The sequence below is a fragment of the Metopolophium dirhodum genome, chromosome 1 (genome assembly GCF_019925205.1).
Source record: "Metopolophium dirhodum isolate CAU chromosome 1, ASM1992520v1, whole genome shotgun sequence".
Taxonomy (NCBI): Eukaryota; Metazoa; Arthropoda; class Insecta; order Hemiptera; family Aphididae; genus Metopolophium; species Metopolophium dirhodum.
The window spans coordinates 58,213,857-58,227,055 of NC_083560.1; the positions used below are offsets into that span (position 1 = coordinate 58,213,857).

Here is a 13,199-nt window from a genome sequence, read left to right on the forward strand (position 1 = left end):
CATCAGCTGTATATATAATTTGTATTATAATTATACTTACCTAAGTATCTATCTATATACTTTTTAATTTTGATCAATGACTCTGAGTACCCGGCAAATACCCGACAATGTTGAATGTAAAAATAATATGTATAATATTGTTAAACATATTATATATTACGACTTGTTACGGTTTGTTACGAGTGATCCTATTGCAGATATTTGGCCATGGTTTTCTACGACTTGGTCAGCATTCAGGGATAGCGGTTTTATCGACGCAGTGCCGAGACGTCGAGAGTTTAATTTAAAATATTGTATTGTTACCAGAAAGTCATTTCAGAATTTTGCGTGGAATGACTGAACACAAAATAATTTACAGATATAGCAAACTATAATCAGAACCACTCGCAAATTACGTAGGTCCTTGTTTAAAGGTTATTAAGTATTAAACATTACGTAATTGTAATTTATTATTGATATTTCCTTTAATAAATTAAATTAAATTAAATTTAGATACAAAACAAAACGTTATTTAAGTATAAATTGGTTAGTATGCTTTTTATGAAAAATGATTAGGTAGGCAAAAGGAAATTTAAAAGATTATTTAAGATAGCTATAATTTCGAAGTATTTATAATTTTCAATAACAGACTATATTATTCAGTATATTCTATAGGATTCAAATGCACGCACTCTCGCATCTCGCAGATGACGGTACTTATAATGATCATAATTTATAATAAAATAATATTATGAAGTCTCGACTGTACGAAAAACATACCTATAATATGCGTGGTGACAAAAAAAGGTTTCGTTGCTTTGTCGGTTAAAAACGTTCGAGCCTACACTGAATTTGGTTGAAAGCTCTATAGAAATAATATAGTCACGTCAGTTTTCGTTCTGCAGTTTTCGTGAATAATTGTAACAATTAAAAACTATTTTAATTGGTAATATTCAATTAAAATTGGTTGCTTCCTATAATGTGGTCGTGATGTCGAATTTTGCAAGGTTGAGAAACTCTGTCGATAAAAAACTGCAACTAAACTAACAAAACTTGGTTATATCTAAAACGTAGTTTTCATTTTTCATTTTATTTTAATAATTCATGCTCTATATATTATATTATGAACTATATGAAATACTTAAAATTCAAATTCATCATATTATATTTGTGAAATTTAATAATATTATTGTCGAGGTCATAATATAGACGTGTACAAATGGAAGGTAGGGGAGGCGCATCTAATGTTACCCCTACGAGATTTGCTGCCAGCATATGCTTTTTTTACAATATTCAATTTTAGAAACCTAGGTATTGTAATATAAAATAACGAAGACTTTTGAAGATTTTTCAAGTTTTAATAGACAATCTATACTTTTTTTATATTTGTAAACCATTAAACTTATTTTACCTATAATAACTATAAAATAGCCATTAACAGATTGTAAAAAGTTGTAAAGACGAAATTGCGGAGTACCGTGGGTCAGGGAAGACTGGACCTTGACGGGTTCTTAATCATGTTAGACAATATATACCTACATCCTACTTATGAAATATGAATTATGAGGCGTTAAAATGATGATACATTTTTTTTTATGCAAAGATTTATGATTTCATGATGTTTACAAATTAAAACTTGTGGTTTTTATTTTAAAAGGTCACGTCATAGCTGTCTTTCTGAAGTAATTTAATATTTCAACCTCATGTGAATAATAGTTCTGAAAGATATTATATATGTTATACCTGCACGTCATAATAAAATTTAGATTAATTATTGAATACAATAGAATATTTATTATTATTGTTTTAATCTTATATTACATGATATTGAATTTACGGAGCTTTGAGGATTTTGAGTGTTTATTCTCCACGAGACCCTCTCGATTTACTGCACTAAATCACCGTGCCTCTCCTGCAACGAGGGGCCATAATATGCGCATTGAACCTATATATTAACGATTCCGTGTACCTGCATATGTTTTAAATAATAATATAATTATTGTCCGTTGCTCTTTGGAAATAATAATATGTACAAGTGCCTGCGTATACAATAATATTATACCTACTCGTAAACACATCTCCACACTGTACAATAATATATTATATTATAACATGCTGCGGGGGTTGGATTTTTAAAAACGTTGTTAAATTTTTTTCCTTAGCGATAAATCGACCTATAGAATTGTAAAGAAATTCCATATTCAATATAATAATATGTTCCATGTGTATATATATATATATATATATACGTACAGTAAATTTAAAACGCGGCAGCTGAGAGTTGATTAAGAATGCGACGGGCTGCATGCAGAGGGGGCCTCAATCGCGGTGTACGACTCGTACAATAATATATATATATATATATATATATTATATTATACGTATAATATTATATAAATCCCTGCGAAATTATATTTTCAAAGTGTATGTGATACAAATAGGACAGAAATGTGGCGTGTTCATTGTTCGCGCGTATTTGACGTTGATCCGGTTTCTCGTGACTTTATACTATCGTTATTGAAACTTGTGTGTGGATCAAAAAAGAAAAAAAAAAGGGTTGTGTCCGCGACGTGTTTATACTCCGTCTATAATAAGGGATCGATTTCTCCGCATTCACGCCGCTGTTGTGATGGCGTGTGTTTACTCGGGTTCGTTTCATCGCCTCTGAAAAAAAAAAAAAAAAAAATAAGAAAGAAGGAATTAACGAGAAAAATAAATATAATAGTAAACAAGTATATGAAGTATTGTACCTACCTATATTATATATGTATAGGGATATTTGTATGCTGGATCAAGACGCCTGCGTTCAGGTGTATATCACGATCTACCGCCCAGAAATAATGGTTTTTTGTTACGAAAATATCGTAAATATACGCGAGTAGTGTGAGGGCTGCAAGAATACTATATGTATACTGCTGGCGTATAACGGGGTGGGCCATATTATACACTTTATATATATTTTGGAAAGTATTCCGTGGACCGTGATGGATAAATGCGCGTAATAATCGAATCATCTTAAAACGTATTAATATAATAGATTGTGAAAATAAGTGAAGAATATATTAATAGGTACTATAAAGATAATAACAATATTATAATAATAAACGTATACATTTTGTATTTTGTATGAATAGATAGGGTTTTTGAATACAATTTGGTTAGTTTAATTTGGAATAAACTTGCAGCCAATTGTTTTAGATTACATTGTTTATTGTCCTGAAAATTATTATCTATAGTCAGTTAAAATACTCTGTATTTACTGTATGTTACATATTATTCAGGAGCGTTCCATATTATTGTACATTATAATAAACGTTCTACGTCTGATTTTATGAAGAATTTGTGAATTTTTTAACAGATGCATTTTTTTAACGACTACATGTCCCCCATTCTTAGTTCTATAAGAAAATATTTTATAATAATTTTATTTTGACGGAGAACATTAGGAATAAATGTCCCCGGACCCCGATGTTATGATAGCTCCCACAAAATTACTATAGGTATCTTTTTTAAATTATAGATTTCAAAAATCGTTAAAAATATTTTAAGAGGAATAGGTATTATTGCAACGTAGTTGATAGAACATCACTTATTTTATTTATTCGGAAATAGGCAATGTGAAGATGTGATGTTTTTAAATGTTATACTGTGGCATGAAAAAAAATCTATTAGATCAATGAGCCCCACAATCTTTTTTGCACCAAAATTCTCAAAACCCCTGGACCTGAAGTCTATAACTTTAGTGTACACACATTATCTGACGGTTCACTGTCATTTACTGTTTTCATAATGTTTTAATACCTACGAAACATTTACAGCGAATACGCTTAGAATAAGAATCGTAAAATAAATATTCTACATAAAATTTCTGCGCAGTTCGCAGTAATACACGATTTTCGGAAACATTATGTAAGAATCACTAATTTTAACTTTTAACTTTTTAAGCGTCGTGCGGGTATTATAGCTCAGAAATAATTCATGAGAATGGGCTTATAATATAGGCAAAATATTATTATATCGTTGAATTGTTGTAAATTCGATATTGGACTTGTCGCATCTAAATCAATTGAAAACTAAAAACTTAAAAGAACAACAAAAATATTATATGTACCTATACATATTTGATGGCATTATATTTAAACTCGGATCACAACAATGCGATGTATGCATATAATAATATTGTTGTGCGCGTATACGCTAACGAGCAGCTCTGGTATAACATCCGCGAACGGACAAAGGACGCACTGCGAGCGGCGCAGTGTTCTTATTATAATATATTATAATTATTTTTCATTAAATCCTACCTATATAATATTATATTATACGCGCGTGTATATTATAATATGATCTGCACCGGACGAAATAATAATAATATTATTATTAGTAAATGTCCCCGCGTGCGTATATATAGGTGAATAGTACACTATAATGCTATGACGTCGGCAAGAACGTTTCGCGATTATTATTATTATAATATTATTGTCAATGCGTCGTACGCGCGTTTGTTTTGTTTTGTTTGGTTTTGTCGGGCAACGCTAATGAGAAGCACACGTCTTGAGGAGAGCACGTGGCGCGCGCGTTTCCACTTTCCACAATAGGTCCGAGTAAAAACAATGCGTTTCTGTGCAGCGCGATTGTACTCGGTTTTCACGTCTAATTGGATGTCGGTAAACAAAAGGACTCGCTCCTGATCCCTTTTTTTTTTTTGTAGCGACCGTATACGTATAAAACATAATAATATGTCGCCGAGAGGAGGGGTGGCACTTGATGTCCTCAAAGTATATACCTATAATACTTGTATATAAACACGTTCAAACGCAATATATTATATATACATATATATAATATGATAAAGTGTTATTAGGTACATGTCCATCGTTTCTGTCCCCTTGTTCGTCGTTGCATCGGCAGCGTCCATCGGACATCGTGATATCTTAGATACTAGATCGTAGCAGCTATCTAACGGAGTATTCGTACCGATAAAACTCCAAGTTAGAAACAAATATACCATATAAATGTACAACTAAAGATTTAAGCTATAGGTAGGTAGTATAGGATTGTACCTATAGTGGATTTTAAACTCAAATCAGCAGCGTGCTGTCCATCATATACAACAGTCGCTATAAATAATATAAAATACGTACTTAAAAAATTGACAAGAGATAAATTCGGCGTTTGTCTATACTATAAATTTGGTTTTTTTTCTCGATTACGATTAATCGTATACAAACTCAAGCTGCGGGTCGGCGTGAATGTCGTAAAAATAGGTCGTAGATTTTTACGGTTCTCCAAACAGTGGTTCAGGTATTATTAGATGATTACTTTCCAGACGAACGTTTATATTGTAATTGTGACGTATTATTATTATTATTATTATTAATATTATTATTTTCAACGTTTTGAAGAAGCAGCGGCGTCGCGCCCATACGTTTGAAACCAACCCGCAACGGGACGTGTGTATACCTCTATAGATATACTTACTACGGGGTTTGTTGCGTTCGTCTTTCGGAAATTATTGTAATAATCACGACACCGGAGAGATGATAATGTGACGGTATCGAGGGAGAGAGAGAAAAAAAAATAATAATAAAAAAACCATTTTGTTTCGGCTGCAATATGGTCCCAAGCAATACAATCGCGCGGGCGAGGTATGTATATAAGCTGAGGCCGTTTGTGTCTTCGAATGATGAAATTTATCGACGATTTCAGTACTGGTTTCGAGCGGCACCGTATCCGTCCGTCCGTCTCTACTCCTCCTCTATATATAGGTATATAATATTATTATATATTATTATAATGACTGGTGGGTGGGTGGTTGAGGGGGTCACATAAATCGACGTTTACGGTCTTGTCGGCGGCCGTGTTTGAGTACTCGAGTATAATATCGTCGTCTTTTCTAATATACTTTGTTTTTTTTCCTTAATTTGCCAAGACCCCATACCAATTTTTTTTTTTTTATCGTGTTTTCTGCCTTTCGGTTTTGACCGACAAGCCGCCGATTTTGTCTCTTCGTCCCTACCCTTTGTCTACCTCTCTCTCTCACTCATATACACACAATCTCTTTATACACATACAGCCCGACCAAATTTATAATGACTAAACCGATACATGTGATACACATGTGATGTCCCTAACCCTCGATTATAAGAATAAATTGTAATTCAAATACTACGAATAATAACGGTTATGTTTACGGTCATATCATGTAATGCTCGGAGACATGAATTTTATTATAGTTTTCTTGGTGTGTAAAGTGTACGATATTTTAATAGATTTTCATTATTTATACGTAGAAGATTCGACAGTCGGACAGTAAATAATACACACTTGTTGAATTTACATGTGTACCCATATAATTTTTATTGGGTATTTACATAATATATACGATTGCGCACAGTGGGTTTAGTTTCTTCAGGCTAGAGAAAAGTTAAAACTATATATTATACCCAGCTACCCAGGTATATTCCATGACATTTAAATAATTAAATCGAACTGTCTTGTTTACCTAAAAGATAATGTACTGGGTTCTGATCGAATATTACTTGTTATTCAAACACGACAGTATCTATAAATATGATATGAATCTATGTAAATAGATATTGAGATATTATATAGGTAATGACATATTATGTTATTAATGCTATTATGAATTATAATATATACCTATGCATTATACATGCCTTCTCGTAACTGTCCCCGTGCCCCGTCTACTACTTTTTTCTAATTCTAATTTCTGAATTATTAACAGAGTCATGGTTAAACAATTTATAGTATTTTTCAATTCGCCTAGGTATATGTAATAAATAATAAAGCGACTTTCTCTGTAGTACAAAAACATAATAATAAATTGATAATAATAATAATAATAATAGATATATATAAATATAACACTCCCTGTAAGCTCAGCTATAGTATTGGGAGAAAATTTTAAATTAATAAATGAAGACCTTAATAATAATAATTTAATTACACAGGCTGTGCGTGAATTTATAGAGCTATAATTTTATGTGAATGAAAATATTATGATTTCGAAATCTGAACGATAACTGAACTAATTTCCATTTTGTTCTCGATTAGTAGTTATGCATGCCCAAACATTATGGCGGCACTATTGTATTTTGCAGCCGCTGTATAAGTAAAAGCAAACCAATCTGACTGACTGACTTTTAAATTTTCTTTACCACGAACAAATAAAAAAATATACTACACAATACACATAATTGATATATTATATTTTAAGCTTGTTGGATAAATAACCAGAGCATATAACTGTTTCTCCCTGAAAATTGTTTTTACTTCGCATCATTGTATGTCGTATAAATACTGTATAGATATAACAAGGCACCTGTACAATATAATTATTATCCTCTTTGTAGTTTGTTTCTGATTACTAACAAACTGCACTCACACCGTGTACTTGTAACTAATTCCCGTCGATTTGTCTTTGCCCACATAGGTTCACATACTGTCGCATTTCATAATGAATGGAGTGTGCGTCCGGTGGAAAGGGCGCATCGACTTGGACAAATTGGACGGCATCGGTTGTCTGGAGTTCGACGAGGAACGAGCTATGGTGAGTGGCATATTATATTATTATTATTATTATTATTGTCGAGAATATCACCGTGCCCCGCGGAAACAATATAAATACGAAGCGTGTTCAATTTTCCACCACATGCGTTTTGCATTTGACGTTTTAAAACAATATCTAAATTCAAAGACTTATACAATTTTGATGTATTTATATAATAAGCATCATATTTTTCTTCAAATCGCGAGCTTTCATGTGTCCATACCAGGGCGTGCAAACGTTATAATAACGTTGCGGTTATAACGTTATATTTGACAAAAAACGATTGAATTTGAAAACGCAATTATAACGGAAAGTGATAATCAAAAATAATTAAATACCGCAAAACATAACATAACGATTAACAAAATAAATTATATATCATTAAATAAAACATTACGCAAAACGTATAATTTATGGAATAATATCATTGAACCAACAGTAACGCAAAACGAAATTATTTAAAATCCATTTATTATTTAAAAGGTCTATTAATTGGTTTCGTAGAAACATTTATTTCATGTAAACAATCTAAGAATTGATTATATTATATTATTATATTCCGTATTCAGGCCATTAGTCATTACCTACCCGCATTAGTTATTATTTTAAAATTGAATAGGTATTATTGTATTAACACTATTTTAAATAACGATAAATGCAAACTTGTATAACGTTTTAATTCTGAATAACGTTAAACGCAAAAGTTGAATAACGTTTTACTTATAAATAACGATAAACGCAAAAATTGTGTAATGTTTTAATTGTAAATAACATAAAACCGATTTTTTTCAAATGCAAGTCCCTGGTTCGCATATTTCATCCATAATATAATATTATATAATAATATGAGGTATCTACCTTCGCCTAAACGCATAATATTATGATGGCCACCGTCGTGGTTGTGGTCTCATCCACTCGTCAGTTGGTCGCCGAAATTCGGTCACATTTTTTAAAGCGATCTCTCAAGTTGAACATTAAAGTTTTCGACATTTCTATTAAGTAATGAACTATAATATACAATGTATAGGGTACATATTATTGTGCAATGGTTTCCTAAAAACCGTTTGTGGCTAAATATTTTATCTCAACGATTTTTTTGTTTTGTTTGTTTTCGTTACAATAGATCGAGAATAGGATGTTGCAGGAGCAAATCGAGAGATACAACGACCGTATCAGAGAATATCAGGACAAACCTCGTGCATACAGAAACCAAGAGCGTGGGATTACCGATTCGGATTTAGACGTGAAAAGAAGATTGAACTATTAGATCATTACATGTTACATAATATACATATATGACTCGAGCGCGTTTGTACACAATATATACCTAAATATATTATAATATTGTAGTGTGTTTGTATTATGTATTTATATGTGTGTGAAGTACTCATATGTTTTTATTATTATTTTTTTTTTAATTAGTTTTATTTTTGTTACTTCTTTATAGAACTATTATTATTATTATTATTTTTATATACTGACTCGCATATAATGCATTTATTATATATTATTATGAATTGCGTTTGCCCGTCAAACAATCAATAGTTTAAAATATCGTCATACCATTATATAATATATTTTATAATACCTATATTTGACTAAGTTTTTTGAGAAACGTGCGGAAATCGATATTTCAATGTCCTGAACACAAACTGTATTCGACTGTAAGACCAATTGTCCACGTCTGTAACTTTATTGTCAGATTTCAGTACTAACTATAGACTATAATATTATATGGTCTATATAGTGATAAACTGCTACCACTAAGCATTTAATGAATTGATATAATGAGCTAATTGTCCCTTAAACATGATTTAGTGACCGGAGATTGGTCCATTAAATTTTAGTGAACCATTAAGTTAATTAATTTTTTATGCTACTCAGCATAATAATATATTATATACTTTTGATAATAATATAGTAATTGCGCTTTTTTTTTTTAGCATAGCTGAATATTCAGTGGCGCATTTTCGGGGATTTTATAACGATCCTTTTTAAAATGAAACTGTTCTTTGTTTTTACGTTAACTAAACCTAATAGTTTAAAATTATTTAAAACGAATAAGGAGGGTGATATATAGATGATACAATGTGTAGTAAAAATACACTTGCACATCGAAATAACATGTTACATAGTTGCAACTATTCAACATATTGCAACACATAGATAAAAACAATGCTACATCGAAAATATTGGCAAATTTACAGCTCACCCGGTTTTCTTTAAAGATAATTTGCATATGATTCTTTTTCTGTTCTGAAAATTATATTCCCAGAAACTTTTCGCATCTATTACGGATTTTTAATTTAAGCTTTAAAAAAAAAAAAAAATGAAAGGTGTACATTTACTAGTTGAAAAGTTGTGCTATAAGTTAATTTTTTTAACCTTTTACTTAACTAATTACCTAGTTATTTTTCTGAATAACTTAATATAGTAACTAAGTAAGTACCTATAATTAAAATATCCATTATAATAACTTAGGCTTTTTCAGTTAAATTGAAAAATAACACGTTAAGTTTGAAATGTTTGAAAAAAATATCCATCATCTGCTTCTATAGGGGGACAAACCAACCGTTAATACGCCACTGGATTATAGTCTAAACTGTTATGTCTGTAAAACATAATTAATATGATATACCTATATTATATTTTATTGTACGATTGTAAAAATTACTACCGATATGCAAATTGAAATGTTATAAATTGTGTCCTGATTATATTATAGTATTATACTATTATACGTACTCTTACAGATATATAATAATTATATTATTGTTTTGTTTTTTTTTTGCGTTTTCCGTAAATCGCGGTTAATCCTTTCCGACAGTCGTCTATCTCATAACCATTTCGTCCAGAGTTTTCCTCCTTGCCGCAGCAGAATAAATGAAAATTATCGTAGCACACGATAATACACGATAATTGTGGGTCAATGTGGGTCAATGTGTGTCCAAACGTTCACCGCGCCCAGTGTCAGTTTGTCCAGACTTGCGCTCGGAATTTCTTTAATATAATATAATAGGTAGTATAGGTAGGTACTTATACGCATTACGCGTGGGGTGCAAAAATGAATATATTTTGTGTCGTTAAAATATTATAAAACGCGTAACTAATATGTATATGCACCGCAAGTACCAACCAATATTATAGGTATGGCAATTCGCTGCTGAAACGCGACCGTTTTTTTTTTGTGTTTCGTCCGTCATTCGAGTACCCCCACCCCCTCCCCTCCACCCCCCGATTCGTGAGTACGTTTATTTTTATATATATATAAAGGTGTACACAGTTTTCACGGTCGATTTCCCCCGACCGAGCTACCGCGCCGCCGATGGATCGACAGCTCGGCGGCGCCGTCCGGACACCTTTTGACTGCGGACAAAAAAAAAAAAAAAAAAAACCGACAAAACAACAACGGTAACAATGTGATAAGACGAAAAAAGCGGCCAACGCGAGGACACATTATGACGGAAAATAAGAATATACAAAAAACCTCCGAGTGCGACTACGTGCGGACAATGAGGCGGCGGTGTACACGCGTCGGCAATTCGTCACTTTTTGACACGCTCACTTCCCCGTCCGTCGATATTTATTGTGCGCGAACTATAATGGAAACAGTCGCGCATATTATTACTGCCCACCGAAATGACATGAGGTGGGTGCGCCGTAACGGGGACACGGCGATGGGTATAGTGCGTGACAGACGGGTCAATCGTCGCGAAACGTCGTCGATCTGTTAACTCGCAGCATAATATAATAATGGTGCGCGATGTGTTGGCGCGCAAAAAATGAAAATATGACGCGCGTAATGAAATATGTCTGGGTGGGCACGAGTGGTGTGTGTGTGTGTGTTCGATCTCCCCGTACGTCCTATATAGTATCGATTCTCCGTTGCGGGAAATACGGTATTTTGTGCAGACGGTTTGGCTTCGATCTGACGGATGATTGATCGGGCGTATGGATTATTATAGGTATAAATTACATTATTTTATTATTATACGATATTGCGTAACGGTATTTTTGGTTTCCGCGTTCACCGCGGTGCATAATAATAATAATAATAATAATAGTATTTTTATAATTTTTTTTATTAAATTCATAAACTCTGCGTGCACTGCAGTACTCTGATACTCCCCATGCCCATGCAATATGATAACTGTAGGACATGAGCGCCAACGATATAAAAGTGCATATCATTTGTGCCACTGCAGTACCTCTTATAATATAAAATTATACCTATAATACGACGTAGGTGTATATGACATTCATAATATTAAATAAAATGTATAAAACGAGTTTATTCGCGCGTAATTGCAGTTTTGTAAAATTGTCACTAGACCTAGGATTACATGACGCCAATGCTTACTACGTAAGTATATATGACATAGGTACTTACAATACCAGTAGCATACGCAGGGGTAGGGTTCTAGGGTTCTGACCAGTCCTTCCTTTTAAAAAAAAATCTTATTTACCACCATTTCAATCCACAGCGTCCATAAATTATTGGTAATTTTTAATAGAAATAAAATAAATTGTTAAATATGACAAAGACGTCGATAATGATAGTTTCAGTTTTTTTTTTTTGCTGATTTAGAATATTGTTAACGTCTGCAATAATCGCCGAATGGTGTATCATCATGACGTATCATCGTTCATCGATTATTACGACCCGAAGAGGCTCTATAGATGACCACGTGTCCAGGTTAAACACTCAAGTGTTCTAAATGTTGACTAAATTTGAGACAAACTATAATTTGTTACAACCAATTATGTATAAAAACTGTTTAGCAAAGAAAAATGTAAGTTATTTACTCAGGTAAAACCCTGACCGAACTAAAATCTTGCGTACGCTACTGTACAATATAAACGTTATTACACTCGTACTTATAAGTTTATGACAATAAACTCTGACGCTTTATCCTAAAAAAATGTGTCGATTTTATGTGATTTTGAACGATTTAGTTCTAAATTTAATATTATCTGCAGGAATGAAGCGACAGAAGTACACATAGGTATATGAGATTTTAGCACTTTTGTATTGGCGCTTATATATCTTCCACTGATATAATATCTACGTAGGTATTTATTTAATCGAAACCGTCACGTTGTTATTAAGACATAATATAGGTAGTCTCATATCAATCATAACCCACAAAATCAATGCTTTAGTAAATTTTATTTCGTTTACTATTTGGTACTGAAGATTTATAATTATTCAAATGTCAATTGCCGAAAAATAATTATGTGTGCTACCTAGACAAATGGCGATGGGATAGGGCGGGGTGTAAAGTTAGAGATATTTCCAGTCGGGAGTTGGATATTATTTTACGTACCTATCTATTTATATATAGGTGCTCGTATATAATATTAATAAATTGTCAGAAGAGCAACAAATACAATTAAAAATTTAAAAAATCCGTTGCAAGTAGGTAACCGCGTTCTGCTGTACGGTAGAGGGGTCGAGTGTACCTACTTCGCTATATTGATTAGGTAGGTCACTGTGGTGGATGTAGGTATTAAATTTGAATTAAATGATAAATCATTGTATAGGATGAAAAACGATTCAGAGCGAAGACGGCCAGTCAGCCTATATTATACCGACTATTTTTTAATGATACATTTTTAATATAACTAACGATTTATTACCGGTTTT

At 32.3% G+C, this 13,199-nt stretch overlaps 1 protein-coding gene across 1 annotated transcript in view; it reads left to right on the forward strand.

Annotated features, from left to right (window-relative positions):
* Window positions 1–10,321, forward strand: part of LOC132934751 (protein big brother-like) — a 30,072-nt gene extending 19,751 nt beyond the window's left edge. The window contains exons 4-5 of the mRNA XM_061001090.1: window positions 7,436–7,552; window positions 8,676–10,321. Coding sequence (XP_060857073.1) covers window positions 7,436–7,552; window positions 8,676–8,819 — 261 coding nt within the window. The 3' untranslated portion in view covers window positions 8,820–10,321. The remainder of the gene's footprint in view (window positions 1–7,435; window positions 7,553–8,675) is intronic.
* Window positions 10,322–13,199: the final 2,878 nt, after the last annotated feature.